This window comes from Amblyraja radiata, chromosome 3 (genome assembly GCF_010909765.2).
Source record: "Amblyraja radiata isolate CabotCenter1 chromosome 3, sAmbRad1.1.pri, whole genome shotgun sequence".
Classification (NCBI taxonomy): Eukaryota; Metazoa; Chordata; class Chondrichthyes; order Rajiformes; family Rajidae; genus Amblyraja; species Amblyraja radiata.
In genome coordinates, this window is record NC_045958.1 from 31,356,755 (window position 1) to 31,374,111 (window position 17,357).

Genomic DNA, 17,357 nt, shown 5'->3' on the forward strand with positions numbered 1-17,357 from the left:
ACAATTTGAGATTTGCAATTTAAAAAATCACGTGGTTAAAGTGCACATTGTCAGATTTTATTAAAGGGTATTTTTATACATTTTGGTTTCATCATGTAGAAATGACAGCTGTGTTTAAACATAGTCCCCCCCCCCCCCCCAATTTCAGGGCACCATAATGTTTGGGACACATGGCTTCACAGGTGTTTATAGTTGCTCAGGTGTGTTTAATTGCTTCCTTAATGCAGGTATAAGAGAGCCCTCAGCACCTTGTCTTTCCTCCAGTCTTTCCATCTCCTTTGGGAACTTTTATTGCTGTTTATCAACATGAGGACCAAAGTTTTGCAATGAAAGCGAAATAAGCCATTATGAGACTAAGAAACAAGAATAAAATGTTAGAGACATCAGCCAAACCTTAAGGGCCTGTCCCACTTACGTGACCTTTTCGGCGACTGCTGGCATCCGTCATACGTTGCCGAAAATTTTCAACAAGTTGAAAATTCAGCGGCGACCAGAAAGAGGCTACGATTCTTTGGGTGACTAGGAGAACTCTGACGACCATAGGCGACCCCTGGCGACATGTCGCGGGGTGTCACCAGGGGGCATGTTGCCAGAGGTCGCCTGTATGGTCGTGAGAGATCGCCTTTATGGTCGTGAGAGGTCTCCTAATCTCACAATCAGTTGTAGCATCTTTCTGATCGCTGCTGAAATTTCAACATGTTGAAAATTTTCGGCGACCTATGACGGGTGACGGCAGTCGCCGAAAAGGTGACGTAAGTGGGACAGGCCCTTTAGGCTTACCAAAATCAACTGTTTGGAACATCATTAAGAAGAAAGAGCACTAATGAGCTTATTAATCGCAAAGGGACAGGCAGGCCAAGGAAATCCTCCACAGCTGATGACAGACGAATTCGCTCTATAATAAAGAAAAAAACCCAAACACCTGTCCGACAGATCAGAAACACTCTTCCAGAGTCAGGTGTGGATTTGTCAATAACCACTGTCTGCAGAAGACTTCATGAACAGAAATACAGAGGCTACACTGCAAGATGCAAACCACTGGTTAGCCGCAAAACTAGGATGGCCAGGTTACAGTTTGCCAAGAAGTACTTAAAAGAGCAACCACACTTCTGGAAAAAAGGTCTCGTGGACAGATGAGATGAAGATTAACTTATATCAGAGTGATGGCAAGAGCAAAGTATGGAGGAGAGAAGGAACTGCCCAAGATCCAAAGCATACCACCTCATCTGTGAAACAAGGTGGTGGGGGTGTTATGGCCTGGGCATGTACGGCTGCTGAAGGTACTGGCTCACTTATCTTCATTGATGATACAACTGCTGATGGTAGTAGCACAATTAATTCTTAAGTGTATAGACACATCCTATGTGCTCAAGTTCAAACAATTGCCTCGAAACTCATTGATCCCAAACATACTGCTAAAGCAACAACGGAGTTTGTCAAAGCTAAAAAAATGGTAAATTCTTGAGTGGCCAAGTCAATCACCCGATCTGAACCCAATTGAGCATGCCTTTTATATACTGAAGAGAAAAATGAAGGGGACTAGCCCCCAAACAAGCATAAGCTAAAGATGGCTGCAATACAGGCCTGGCAGAGCACCACCAGAGAAGACACCCAGCAACTGGTGATGTCCATGAATCGCAGACTTCAAGCAGTCATTGCATGCAAAGGATATGCTACAAAATACTAAACATGACTACTTTCATTTACATTACATCGCTGTGTCCCACACATTATGGTGCCCTGAAATGGGGGGACAATGTATAAACATTGCTTTAATTTCTACATGGTGAAACAAAAATGTATAAAAATGGCCTTTATTAAAATCTGACTATGTGCACTTTAAACACATGTGATTTTTTTTCTATTACAAATCTCAAATTGTGGAGTATAGAGGAAAATAAATAAATGATGTGTCTTTGTCCCTAACATTATTGAGGGCACTGTAACCCAACTGCCTTTTTACAAAAGTAGTTAAAATCTCCCTCCCCCCCCTCCCCTACAATCAGTCTGAAGGTCCCAACCCAAAATGTCACCTATCCATATCCTCCAGATATGCTGCCTGACCTGCTGAGTTACTTAGCACTATGTGTTCAATGCAAGATTCAAGCATCTGCAGTTCCTTGTTCCGTTAATATCCTTTTTTCCCCCCTCTTTTTGGATGTAGGCATTGCTGACAAAAGTCAGCCTTAATTCCTGTCCCTAACTGCCCTTGAAAGTGGCAATGAGCAGCCTTCCACATGTGAAGCAGGTCTCTTAGGATGACCAATTACACATTTATAGGCTATTTAACAATGCACTTAATAGCCGCCATGTTGCTTTGGATCTAGAGTCCGTATAGGCAGACTTGATGAGGACAGAAGATTTCCTTTACTGAAGGACTTTAGTGAGCTTAAACATTTTATTATGGTAATCTGATAGTTTTATGTTACAATTGCAGAAACAAGATTCATTTAATTAACTGACTTTAAATATCCAGACTGTTATGCCATGACCTGAACAGGTGTCAATGAATATGTTTTGTTAAAAACCTCCTTGACTGCAGTCCAATAACCATTATGCTGTTTCAGTCGGTTCTCTTCGTTGAGTTTACTACACAAAGAGAGATGAACATTTGGCTTTGTGCATTTTTGGGGTAATGTATTGATATTTGTTGTGCCCTTGCAGGAAATTCCTTGGTATGGGGGCTATTACACAAAGTGAAAGCTAATGGTGAACAGCATATTTCTGTGAATACCTTACTGGTGCTCTATCTGGTCATGTGAGTATTGCTTTCAATTAAGATTTCCAGAATTTTGGAGCTACTAGTTTATAATTTGACATAGCTCATTTAACAGGATGTACAAGTGTTTAAATATGGTGGGTAAATTTTGGGGGCTGAGTGCTTTATCTTTGTATCAAGAGATGCATTTGAACCTGATCTGGACTGGTTAGTGCATTTGTTGACCACACAACCTTGTGTTAAATGAATCGTCTCAATCTCAATCCTGCCTTAAGCAGGTTTTGAATCCTAGTACCAAGATTCCCACGAAGTGAAATCCTTTATTTTTAAAGACTGTTAAAGGATGATTGAGGTAGACGAGTTGGAATTTCTGCAACATTTGATCTTGAGTGCTTTTTTCAAATGCTGAGTGACTAATGACACTGGAGATGTTTGCACATTTGCACTATCCAAGCAATCAAATTGCTGTTGAATTCTCTATATTTTCTGCACATTTTGTGCTCAGTGGGATAGTTCTTTAAGAAAAAAAAACATATCCTTCAAGTCTTAAAGTTGCCTGTGCTTTTTTTGTTGTTGTTTTATTTTGGAGTCTTATAATCATAAGATTAAAAACCTAAGGGGAATTGCATCATTTTGCAGAACATTTCAACATTTCTGTCACTTAATACAGTCAGATGCAAATTGGAGTTCATATCAATATTATTTTACACTGGCCATTATCAGATCCACCTAAAATCTCCCCAACCCCCACCCCGACATTGCAACTTCCCACATGACAACGCATGTACTCTCTGGCTCAGAATCAGATCCTTGGATCCCAAACCACAGATGGAATGCAAAGATCAGAGGATTGTATGACCAGAGCTTACTAAAATTGGGACAAACTCAGACAGGGGCATGAACACAATTTAAACAATTTTCTGGTATTTTAATGTAGGTTATTAATGAAAACATTTTCCATTGGCCTATTTAGAATATTGGCGTTCTATTAGTAAAAGTGCAATTAAAACCATGATTAGCTCATTAATCTTTATAATTGCACAATTAGTTGCTTTAATTTTTGTTTAATGTTAATATTAATGAACAAGATAAATTGTGAAGCTTTTCTGCAGGTTGTTAATAAATTAGCAAAGTTTTTAAATTCTAAATTTAAAAGTTGCAGTCAATTTTTCAAAGCTTTTGAATTCAATGTTTACTTCCACTTGTGAACACTCAAACTTGTCTTCTGTACAAATACATAGACTTTGGTGGAAAAAATTGTGAACAAATATTTTGAAATCCTTTGAAAATTGTCTATTTCAAAGATGAATGTAACTGTATCAAGAAACAGAAAATATTTGTAATGAATTACTTGCTTTACAGAGTCATTGTGTTAGTCATTTCATCTTTCTACATGGGCATGAAAATCTTTGCTTTGGAGCAGCGCCTGGCTTCACTGGGAGCATTGCCAGAATATCATGCACATCACAAAGAGTAAGTATGTGCATTCAGTTGGCTTACCATGGTCTAGAAATTGGCAGGGGGAGCATGCTAAATAGTTGTTGAGCAACATGCCAACAACCTTTTAGTTGTTGGTTCATGGACCTTTCTAATTGCTGGCAATACCAAAATGTTATTGTTCGTTGCTATTTGCCCTTGAGATGAGGATGCAGTTGATCCCAATCGCACTGCTGGATTTGTCAGTCTGCACTGACTTTCAATAAGTGTGGAGTTTGCACGTTCTCCCTGTGATCTCCAAGCGTGCAGATGACACAAAGCTGGGTGGCAGTGTGAGCTGCAAGGAGGATGCTATGAGGCTGCAAGGTGACTTGGATAGGTTGGGTGAATGGGCAGTTGCATGGCAGATGCAGTATAATGTGGATAAATGTGAGATTATCCACTTTGGTGGCAATAACAAGAAGGCAGATCTTTATCTGAATGGTCATATTGAATGGCTGGTTCTATCTCCTGGGTGTCCTCTGTGTGTTCCGATTTTCTTCCACATCCCAAAGACATGCAGGTTTATGGGATAATTGTCCTCTGTAAATTGCACCTAATGTGTAGTGGGATAACTAGTATTAAGGAGTGATCAGTAGACTTGGTGCGCCAAGGGGCTGTTTCCACGCTGCATCCCTAAACTAAGTCTGCACTGACTGTTGTGGACATATCACGTTGATGCAATCACAAAGAAAGCCCATCAAACTCTCTACTTCCTTGGAAGAATGAGGAGATTTGGTATGTCAACAAATACTTTCTTGAACTTTTATAATATTGTACAGTAGAGACCATATTGACTAATTGTATTATGGCCTGGTTCGGCAACTCGAACACACAGGAACAAAAGCAGATTACAAAAAATGGTGAACATGGCCCGGTCCTGACTCTTGGCCACTTGTTTAAACTAAGAGTCTAGAGTGTTTAATTGTTACGTGTACCAAAATTTTAAAAGTGGCGTTCATTCTTGTAGCAGCACAAAAGGTTTGTAAGCACAGTTGAGGCTAGAGGTCTGTGACTAGTTAAGTTACGCAAAGGTCTGTGCTGGAACTTTGTTTGTGATAAGTTTGTATTTAAATGTGTGCGGGTTGGTTAGTAAGTTTGCAGATAACACCAAGATTGCTGAGGTCGTGGATTGTCGAATTATACCGTGGGATATAGATCAGTTACAGAATAGTGAAAGAATAGTCAGGTGGATTTTTATCCGAGGAAGTGCGAGGTGTTGCACTTTGGTAGGTTGAACGTCGGGGAGCATGATTGCTTTGGCAGTATTCCTCCATTTGCCGAGTGATACAGCTCAAACCAGAAATGGGTGTGACTGTGTTCCACCCCGGGTGATGGAGTTTCATTTAGTTTTGTACTGGAGAATAAAACGGCACTGAATATGAATTCCAAGGCCAGTTACCCATAGAGTCGGTTGGACATAACTAACGGGAAAACTTGATCATATTTACTGATAAACATGCTGCAAGTAATTATGTACAGCACCATGTTTGCAGAATGGCCCAATGTGGCCACCCACAATTATCTAATAATCTACTGGTTTATTCTTAAAAGCTTACCAGAAAACCAAAATATTACAGCTATAGAGAGTCCACTCAAACGAGTATATCCAACTTTTCCAATCAGTGTTTGACAAAGTGACGTAGAATCAAAGAAGGGTCTCGACCCGAAACGTCCCTCTTCCTTCGCTCCATAGATGCTGCCTCACCCGCTGAGTTTCTCCAGCATTTTTGTCTACCTTAGAAACAAAGAATGCTGGTTAATACACAAAATGATACAAAGTGCTGGAATAACTCAGCAGGTCAGGCAGCATCTCTGGAGAACATGGATGGTCCCTTCTTCAGACTCTCTGACCTTTTGATAAAGTGATGCTACATTGTCTCTGCAAATTAAATCTGGAGCAATATTGAGCCAAATAAGCAGTGCTGAGTGGCCCAACATCGAGCAAGGCATCCATACAGTTATATAGCTTGTCGAATTGATTAATCAGGCAACTTGTGATTTATAATTTGCAACTTGTGATTTGCAACTTGTGACCAGTTTAAGTGTTTTTCTTTTTGGGTTAACCAAACCTATTGAGTTTGGCTTCGCATAGAGTATGGTCTTTTTGGCAAGGTGCTGGATAGGGGCTGATGAATGATTGCACAGCAGAATTGCTTAGGACGACAGATGGCACAATGGGCTAAGCTACTGATTGGCTACAATCTCGCATACTTACATGCAAATGTTCATTAATATGCACTGTCCCTATAAACAAAACATTATTATTATTGAATTGGAAAAGTTGAAATATGTAGAGCGAAGAAATGAACTCACTAAGCCACTTATTTGAATATCTAGTGAGCATGCGCCTATAGGGTCAATTAAGGGACAGAAGTTTAGGGGTAACAAGAGGGGGAACTTCTTTACTCGGAGAGTGGTAGCGGTGTGGAATGAGCTTCCAGTGGAAGTGGTGGCGGCAGGTTCGTTGGTATCATTTAAAAATAAATTGGATAGGCATATGGATGAGAAGGGAATGGAGGGTTATGGTATGAGTGCAGGCAGGTGGGACTAAGGGAAAAAAGTTGTTCGGCACGGACTTGTAGGGCCGAGATGGCCTGTTTCCGTGCTGTAATTGTTATATGGTTATATGGTTATAGTATATCATGACCAGAGGAATGAATTTGCCTTATCTAATACCAATACCCTTGACCGGTGTATATTTGCCCAGCATCTCCTAACATGGCTTTTGAAGCATATACAGCCTTGACCCTCCAGATAAACCTGGGGCCCTTAATTCACAACTTCTATTTGCCTGACATTGACTTTCGCTCATACAGGGTTCTGCCTTCTTTTCATCGTCAACAAAACCTTTGAAGTCAAGTCATTATTATAATGATGCGGAGAGGATTTTTCCACTAGTGGGAGAGTGTAGGATCAGAGGTCCTTGTCTCAGAATAAAAGGACATATGTACCTTTAGAAAGGAGAGGGGGGGAATGTCTTTTGTCAGTGTGGTGAATCTGTGGAATTTATTGCCACAGTCGGCCATGCAGACCAAGTGAATGGATATTTTGAAGCTGGAGATTGATAGATTCTTGATTAGTACGGTTGTCAGGAGTTATGGGTAGAAGGCAGGAAAATGGAGTTGAGGGGGAAAGTTAGATCAGTGATGATTGAACGGAGGAGTAGAACTCGATGGGTTGAATGGCCTAATTCTGTCCCTACAGTTTATGAATTTATAAAGTCCAGAGGTCAAGGAAGGCACTATATAAATACTTTTATTGCTCTACCGCACTCCCCATCCCGGGTCCTGCTCTTGCACCACTTACACTCCTGCAGCTCATTTTTATTCGATTGATTCGTGCTTGACCTAACCTGCTTTTTTTTTTTTTTTTTAGTTTGTTTTAAAGTATGCATTTAATGTTCCTTCATGTGGTTTGTGTGGGGGGTGGTGTGGGGGGGTGAGGGGGAAACCGCTTTGGTCGCCTCATCCATGGAGAGGCGACTTTTTCCAGGTCGCCTCCCCCGTGGCCTAACATCAAGGATCGGCGCGGCCTTTCCCGGAGACTCGCCCGGGGCTTCAGCGGCGGGCGCAGCGTGGACTCTTGTTGTGGAGCGGGTGAACCCCCGCTGGGGCTCGCCGGAGGGGAGCGCTCCGTTTCGCTGGCCCGGGGCAGCCGGCAGCCTGAAGTCGCAGCCTGAAGTCGCGGTCTGCAGAGCTCCAGCTGGTGCGGCGTCTACAGCCCGGGATCCCTCGTGGGGGACCCGGGGGAAGAAGAAGCCATCACTGCCGGCCCGTGGCCAACTTCTACCGCGGTGCCGGCATGGACTTACCATCACCCCTGGAGGGGAGCTTCGACCGCCGGCCCTGCAGTCTACGGTGCTTCTGGCTGCGGCGGGGACTTTAAATCTTGACCGCCGGCCTGCGGCCTACAACAACTTAAAGCCGCGGTCTCCGGTGAGGAAGAGCCGATCCTGGACTGACTCTGGACTCTGGTCCTGTCCACGGGGGAAATGGAGGAGGACTGGCCAAATTTTTGTGCCTTCCACCACAGTGATGAATGCTGTGGTGGATGTTTGTGTAACATTTTGTGTGTTCTTTATTATTGTATCGCTGCTGACAACCCAAGGGGCGGGGCGCTACTCTGTGAGCGACTCGCGGCGCGCTGCTCCCGTATGTTTGCATGTTTTCTGAGTTGTTTAGTGTTTTTCTGAGAGTCATTAAGTGCGGTATTTAACGACAGCAAGTATGACTACCACGGTAATCTTTGTACTTGCTTTTGAGATCTGTGCACACTGTGTGTGCTCGCAGAAGTCTGTGTTGTATGACTGCTTGTCAGTACATTGTCCTGGTTGTATGTGGAGCCACGTCAAAGAAGATTTTCTGTTGCGACAGACAATAAAGTTTTCTGAATCTGAATCTGAATCTGAATCCACAGTATTCCCACATTTGCCAGCTCTGGTGTTGGCAGATGGGCTGTACTGGAGGCCTCGGCTCTGCAGCCCTTCTGCAGGCTGGAGCAGACTGTAGTTGCCAACCGGACCGCAGGCAGCGGAGGCTCTGCACTACCCTGACTGCCCCTGAACAGCTCGCTCATTCAGTTTCAGTGTATTAAATTAGAAAAATATTATTTACTGGTTATTTTACTCTTAATTAAAATCAAATATGCCGTTAAAATAAAAATAAATATAAACTGTCCCTTTGCATTGAAGGTCAACCAACCATGTAAAAATAAATGTGGTTGCTTCTTGTATTTCAGCCATACAAGCGTGGGCCAGATGTGAAGTAAATGCTGCCCCTCAGCCCAGTGTATAACTGAGCCACCATCACCAGAATCTCTGTGGAGTTGGCTGACGGAGAGGAAACCTAGAGGCCTGGGCATCTCTGACACACCACAGAACAGTACTCAAGCTACAGTACAGAGACATAGAAAGCAAAGAGATACCAAATAACAAAGGGAGATTGCATGGCCATTTCCAACCACAATGAAGGACTGACTGGCCTGAGGATTTAAAGGGCTTAAGTTAGGAAATGTCAACTTCCACTTCTCAATATTTGGTAAACTAGCAATTGTCAACAGCTCCCTGTCAGACATACAACTCTGAAAAGCCAGATCACGCATGATGATGGATTTATAACCTGACACTTAGTTCCTGACATGAATAATTTGAGGAAATGCATTTCCAACTCTTGGTCGATGGTACTTAGCAGCGAGTAAATTCAAATCATTACTTTCAGAAAGCATTGCTTGCCTTTTAGGCTTTTTTGGAAACAAAAAGGGAATTATCTTGATATTTAACGTTATCCCTGCACCCTGCTTCTATTTTCTTTTGTGTAAGATTTTAGATTTATTGCACAAACAATTTTTGGGGAGAAATGATCCTGTTAATTTCAATTTTATTTCCTTGCAGTGCCATTCACATGGATGATTTTTTTTTTAAATAAAGAGTAAATGGGTTGGAGTAGATGAAGTCTAATTGGTGATATATTTAATGTTGTATTCAGTTATTGTTGAATTAAAGGAAATAATTAATTGCTTTTGTTGCTGATTTTTCCACAGATCCTTTATTCAGCGTGACGTGGGTTTGCCGTACCAAGTCAACACAGATGTGATTTATGATGAATTGACAGAAAATCTTGCAAAACTCGAAAAGGTGAGCAGAAATTTATTTTAAGAACTGTGGACAAATATTGCAACATGAATGCCTTTTGCCCAATGGTTTGTTTGCTGCTTATCCTTGTAATAAGATATGTTTGTGTGTCATACATGATTGCACCATACACTCATCGCCATAAAAACAGTTAACTGAGATGCTGTTTGTATTCCATGTTCAGCTTGTGCAGCAATGGGTGTGAGATTTAATATAGGGAATTGGAGAAGCAGTGTAACAACTTCTTGAAAAACTGCATGTCCAATAGTATTGCAAATCCCCTGCTGACATCTGACAAGCGATATTCAGTTATAAAGAGCTTGTGTGAAATACTATTGTGCTGCTGGTGTCAGTGAAATAACACGCTAGTAAGTCATTGCCAAGAGAAGAAAATCTTTAGGGCAGAGCAATGAGAAACCAATGTCCATAAGAGTAAGTATTTAAGAAGGAACTGCAGATGCTGGAAAATCGAAGGTACACAAAAATGCTGGAGAAACTCAGCGGGTGCAGCAGCATCTATGGAGCGAAGGAAATAGGCAATGTTTCGGGCCAAAACCCTTCTTCAGACTGATGTCTGAAGAAGGGTTTCAGCCCGAAACGTTGCCTATTTCCTTCGCTTCATCATAAATCACATCTGTGTTGACTTGGTACGGCAAACTCACGTCACGCTGAATAAAGGATCTGTGGAAAAATCAGCAACAAAAGCAATTAATTATTTCCTTTAATTCAACAATAACTGAATACAACATTAAATATATCACCAATTAGACTTAATCTACTCCAACCCATTTACTCTTTATTTTTTTTTAAAAATCATCCATGTGAATGGCACTGCAAGGAAATAAAATTGATATTAACAGGATCATTTCTCCCCAAAAATTGTTTGTGCAATAAATCTAAAATCTTACACAAAAGAAAATAGCAGGGTGCAGGGATAACGTTAAATATCAAGATAATTCCCTTTTTGTTTCCAAAAAAGCCTAAAAGGCAAGCAATGCTTTCTGAAAGTAATGATTTGAATTTACTCGCTGCTAAGTACCATCGACCAAGAGTTGGAAATGCATTTCCTCAAATTATTCATGTCAGGAACTAAGTGTCAGGTTATAAATCCATCATCATGCGTGATCTGGCTTTTCAGAGTTGTATGTCTGACAGGGAGAAAAGCTGTTGACAATTGCTAGTTTACCAAATATTGAGAAGTGGAAGTTGACATTTCCTAACTTAAGCCCTTTAAATCCTCAGGCCAGTCAGTCCTTCATTGTGGTTGGAAATGGCCATGCAATCTCCCTTTGTTACTGATGTCTGAAGAAGGGTTTCAGCCCGAAACGTTGCCTATTTCCTTCGCTCCATAGATGCTGCTGCACCCGCTGAGTTTCTCCAGCATTTTTGTGTACCTTCCATAAGAGTCTGTTTCATAGAAATTCATAGCACAGAAAGCATCCCTTAAAGGACAACATCTCGATTTGATCCTGACCTCCAGTGAAATCTCTATGGGCTTTGTGTGTTTTCCCAGTTGATACATAGATTGCTCCTGGCTTCTAAAGGCTCCTCCCAATCCCAAAGACATGCAAACTGAGCAATCTTCTCTCCATGCCCATCCATTTACGTCATGGTCTATAGTTCCCATGTGTCGTTTCTGTAACACACTCCATTTTAAAATTGCTTCTAACTGTCGTTAGTTTCTGAAAGAATCAGGAGAGTTATGGGCGTGTGAGTGAATGGATTATGGAAAAGTAAGCGACCAGCATAGACTTGGTGGGCTAACTAGGCTCCATCTGGTTGTAAGGGAATATACCCCAATCCTACCCATCCCATTTCCATGCTATCTTCCCTTAACGTGGTACTGGCATTGGTTTATTTTTGTCACTTGTACTGAGATACAGCGTAGAACATTGCTTGCATGCTACCCAGTGAAACCATGCTGTACTTGTGCAATCAAGCCATTACACAAGTACAACAGGAAGTGCACAGAGAAAAATGCCAGAGTGCAGTACAGAGTGTTACAGTGTTAGTTACCGAGAAATAGATGATTTTTGGTTTAAGTGCAAGAGATACAATGTGGAAGGTTGAGCGATTTAGGACTACACCCATTTCTTATGAGAGGTATGTACTATAGTCTGATGGCAGCAGAGAAAAAGCTGTTCCTGAATCAGGTGGTTCACATTTAAACTTTTGTATCTTCTGCTAGATGGGAGAAGCAGGAACCACTGGTGTGCTTAAATAGCCCTTGGTCGTCTTGACTACTCTCTTGGGGCAGTGTGAAGTGTGGATGGAGTTGATTGGGAGGGGGGAGGTCAGTTTGTGTGATGGATTGGGCTACATCCACAACTCGCTGCAATTTCTTGCAGACTTGGATAGAGTTGCCGCCAAACCGAGATGTGATGCAACTGGATAGGACACTTTCTACCATGCGTCTGTAGAAGTTGCCAAGCAATTGGGGACTTGCCAAACTTCCTTTAGTGTTCTGAGGAAGTAGTAGGGTTCTTGGCCATAGCTTCAATCTAACATTGCATGGTGAAAGCTGTTCAAGTGCTCATCTGGATGTATTTTAAATGAATCCATTTCCGAGGGACTCTGGGCATAATAGGGGATTGCTGGAAACATGGTTGATGTACTGTCCAACAAACTGGTAATGCATGCTCAAGGATCCTCATGGGTACTGTATGGCAGGAGGTAATCTTGCTGTCTAAGGTTCAAGGACTGGTTCAATCCAGACCTTGCTCCCTCCTGTGTAGAATTTGTTCTTTCTCCCTGTGAATGTGCATTTTTGCTCGAGGCTCTGGTTTCCGCTCTTATCCCAAAGGCATGCAAGTAGTTCAATTGGCTATTTTAAATTAACCATTGGTGTAGGCTAGTGGCTAAATATTCAAGGGGGGGGGGGGGGGTGATGTTTATATAACGAGAGCTGGAACCTACTGGATAGAGAAAGGCTTGGATAGAGTGGATGTGGAGAGGATGTTTCCACTAATGGGAGGGTCTAGGACCAGAGGTCACAGCCTCAGAATTAAAGGACGCACCTTTAGGAAGGAGATGAGGAGGAATTTCTTTAGTCAAAGGGTGGCAAATCTGTGGAATTCTTTGCCACAGAAGGCTGTGGAGGTCAAGTCAATGGATATTTTTAAGGCAGAGATGGATAGATTCTTGATTAGTCCAGGTGTCAAGGGTTATGGGGAGAAGGCAGGAGAATGGGGTTCGGAGAAAAATATTCATCAGTCGATTGATATGGGGAGAGGGCAGGAACGGGGTACTGATTGGGGATGATCAGCCATGATCACATTGAATGGCGGTGCTGGCTCGAAGGGCCAAATGGCCTACTCCTGCACCTATTGTCTATTGAATGGTGGAGACTTGATGGGCCGAATGGCCTAATCTGCTCCTATGACGTGACCTCATGACTTTATGAATGTGACTGATGGAAAGTGGTGGATATCTGATACACCGGATGGCATCATGTGTTGTAATAAGTACTCAAATCATTTGTGTTTAGTCTTTGTAAAAATATTTGCTTGTAAGTTATACCCTTCAGTGCTTTCTTTGAATCTGTTGCATATCTCTTCCCCAGCTCAGTACTGCTCATCACATGGTGGTTGCAAATTGCATTGTCTTTAAGGTGGACTGTTGTTAAACAAACATACTTGGTGTCTTGAAACACTTCCAGAAGTAACTCCTCAAATCTGACATAAATTATAGGGCATAGAAACATAGAAAATAGGTGCAGGAGTAGGCCATTCGGCCCTTCGAGCCTGCACCGCCATTCAATATGATCATGGCTGATCATCCAACTCAGTATCCTGTACCTGCCTTCTCTCCATACCCCCTGATCCCTTTAGCCACAAGGGCCACATCTAACTCCCTCTTAAATATAGCCAATGAACTGGCCTCAACTACCTCCTGTGGCAGAGAATTCCAGAGATTCACCACGCTCTGTGTGAAAAATGTTTTTCTCATCTCGATCCTAAAAGATTTCCCCCTTATCCTTAAACTGTGACCCCTTGTTCTGGACTTCCGCAACATCGGGAACAATCTTCCTGCATCTAGCCTGTCCAACCCCTTAAGAATTTTGTAAGTTTCTATAAGATCCCCCCTCAATCTTCTAAATTCTAGCGAGTACAAGCCGAGTCTATCCAGTCTTTCTTCATATGAAAGTCCTGACATCCCAGGAATCAGTCTGGTGAACCTTCTCTGTACTCCCTCTATGGCAAGAATGTCTTTCCTCAGATTAGGAGACCAAAACTGTACGCAATTTAAGGCAAGAGACAAAAGTGGGCAGGGAGGAGAGAGTGTATGTTATCAGTGCTCATCTACAAAGGTTCAGTAATTGCATGGGTCAAGATCGTACAGAAAATTGTAGATGAGAAAAACGATTCCAAATACATTTGAACCCAAAGAGGCATTTTAGGAAGAACCAGGCAGCATCTGTCAGTGAGAATCCAGACGTGAAAATGATGCACTTGCATCAAAGAACACTGTCCTTTATTCATGAGGATAAAGTTAAATTTGAGTATTTATTTAAAAATCATCTGACACCATCTGAATTTTTTTTGTATGGTTGTAGAAATATTTGCAAAATCAACATAAACACTAAAGCATGCTTTTATGTCCTACCATGTCTAAACTTATTATTTCTCTCCCTATCCTGTCTTTCAGATACAGAAGAATCTACAAAAGCTTCTTGATGGAACTGAATGAGATTTTGCACTTTTAATCATCAGTACATGTTGTGCCCAGCAAGGTCATCAATGTATGGAATGTAATGTGAACTCTGCAGGACAGAGTGTAGGATTGTTAAACTTCAACCGTGTATTTAACGGAATTCTGTGTGGCCTTTGAGGAAATATGCACATTATCTTCCTGTATCTGTGCAAGAAATAATTCCATTGATCAGCAAGCCCTTTATTTAGCAATTAAACTTTTGGAAAGCAGTGCACAAAGTTGAAGGTGTTTATGTACTTCTACTACCATGTATAGTGCCCTCCATAACGTTTGGGACAAAGACCCATCATTTATTTATTTGCCTCTGTACTCCACAATTTGAGATTTGAAATAGAAAAAAATCACATGTGGTTAAAGTGCACATTGTCAGATTTTATTAAAGCCCATTTTTATACATTTTGGTTTCACCATACAGAAATTACAGCAGTCTCCCCCTTCCCCCCTATTGCACCATAATGTTTGGGACACATGGCTTCACATGTATTGTATTTGTTCAGGTGTGTTTAATTGCCTCCTTCATGCAGGTATTAGAGCTCTCAGCACCTAGTCTTTCCATCATCTTTGGAAACATTTTAATTGCTGTTTATCAACTCGAGGACCAAAGCCAATAAAAGTCAAAGAAACCATTATGAGACTGAGAAACAAGAATAAAACTGTTAGAGACATCAGCCAAACCTTAGGCTTACCAAAATCAACCGTTTGGATTTGGTAAGAAGAAAGAGAGCACTAGTGAGCTTACTAATTGCAAAGGGACTGGCAGGCCAAGGAAGATCTCCACAGCTGATGACAGACGGATTCTCTCTATAATAAAGAAAAATCCCCAAACACCTGTCCGACAGATCAGAAACACTCTTCAGGAGTCAGGTGTGGATTTGTCAATGACCATTGTCTGCAGAAGACTTCATGAACAGAAATACAGAGGCTACGCTGCAAGATGTAAACCAATGGTTAGCTGCAAAAATAGGATGGCCAGGTTACAGTTTGCCAAGAAGTACTTAAAAGAGCAACCACACTTCTGGAAAAAGGTCTTGTGGACAGATGAGACGAAGATGAAATTATATCAGAGTGATGGCAAGAGCAAAGTATGGAGGAGAGAAGGAACTACCTAAGATCCAAAGCACACCACCTCATCTGTGAAACACAGTGGTGGGGATGTTATGGCCTGGGCATGTATGGCTGCTGATGGTACTGGCTCACTTATCTTCATTGATTATATAACTGCTGATGGTAGTAGTGTAATGAATTCCAAAGTGTATAGACACATCCTATCTGCTTGTTCAAACAAATGCTTCAAAACTCATTGGCTGGCGGATCATTCTACAGCAAGATAATGATCCCAAACATACTGCTAAAGCAGTAAAGGAGTTTTTCTACAGAATTCTTTTTGTCAATTCTTGAGTGGCCAAGTGAATCACCTGATCTGAACCCAATTGAGCATGCCTTTTATATGCTGAAGAGAAAACTGAAGGGGACTAGCCCCCCCAAAACAAGCATAAGCTAAAGATGGCTGCAATACAGGCCTGGCAGAGCATCACAAGAGAAGACACCCAGCAACTGGTGATGTCCATGAATCGCAGACTTCAAGCAGTCATTGCATGCAAAGGATATGCAACAAAATACTAAACATAACTACTTTCATTTACATGACATTGCTGTGTCACAAACATTATGGTGCCCTGAAATGAGGGGACCATGTATAAACATGACTAATTTCTACATGTTGAAATCAATGTATAAAAATGGCCTTTATTAAAATCTGACAATGTGCACGTTAACCACATGTGATTTATTTTTTTCCATTACAAATCTCAAATTGTGTAGAGAGGCAAAAATAATCTTTGTCCCAAACATTATGGAGAGCACTGTATTTCAACCTTTCCAATTCCAAAGCACTCCATAAAGGTTATTAAGCACAAGTTGTGTAAAGTACATTAACATTTTGTCTACTCATTTGTTTAAAGATACAGTGCAGAACCAGGCCATTCGGCCCACTGAGTCCGTGCTGACCCGAACACTAGTACTATCCTACACGAGGGACAATCTTTAACAAAGCCAATTAACCTACAAAACTGTACGTCTTTGGAATGTGGGAGTAAACCAGAGTATCCGGGGGAAACCCACGTGATCACAGGGAGATTGTACAAACAGCATCTGTAATCCGGATCGAACCCGGATCTCTGGCGCTGTGCCACCCTGATATGAAATAACCTTTGGACATGCTAGAGATTGTTTCTGCAGTGCAGCAGTCTCTAAGGATATAGTACAAGTTTTTATCATTGGTATCTGAGCACAGCTCAGCAAATAAAACATGGGGCAGAGATTATCACTTTCACAATATAAAACCTGCTGAGTTTTCTTTTGAAACAGCAGGGAAATGTACACGGGCAGAAAAAGACAAAAACTCCCCCATTTGCTTTACACCTCGCCACACATTTTAAATCTAGATTAAAGTCTACTCCAGTGCATCTGCTTACCAGGTACTTACACTGTGGCATTAGGGGCACAATACATAATGTACTGAATAAATGTACAACTATTTGCAATCTGATATTTATAGTTATTAAAATTAAAATCCCTTCACTTATTTATAATTAAAGTTTTAGCATGTTAAAATATACACTATTCTTTCAACCAATAAGTAGAATAGACATTGCAGAAATTGTTTCATAAGGGTCATTTTCAAATTAATGTACACAGCATCCACCTTATAACCATATAACAATTACAGCACAGAAACAGGCCATCTCGGCCCTTCCAGTCCGTGCCGAACACGTATTCTCCCCTAGTCCCATCTACCTGCATTCAGACCATAACCCT

The 17,357-nt window shown here is 41.5% G+C and overlaps 1 protein-coding gene across 5 annotated transcripts in view; it reads left to right on the forward strand.

Moving 5' to 3' along the window:
- Positions 1-14,754, forward strand: part of gramd2b (GRAM domain containing 2B) — a 54,947-nt gene extending 40,193 nt beyond the window's left edge. For all 5 annotated transcript variants that reach the window (XM_033017535.1, XM_033017534.1, XM_033017537.1 and 2 more), the window contains exons 11-14: positions 2,665-2,758; positions 4,082-4,192; positions 9,737-9,830; positions 14,475-14,754. In XM_033017535.1, the coding sequence (XP_032873426.1) occupies positions 2,665-2,758; positions 4,082-4,192; positions 9,737-9,830; positions 14,475-14,516 (341 nt within the window). In that variant the 3' untranslated portion in view covers positions 14,517-14,754. The remainder of the gene's footprint in view (positions 1-2,664; positions 2,759-4,081; positions 4,193-9,736; positions 9,831-14,474) is intronic.
- Positions 14,755-17,357: the final 2,603 nt, after the last annotated feature.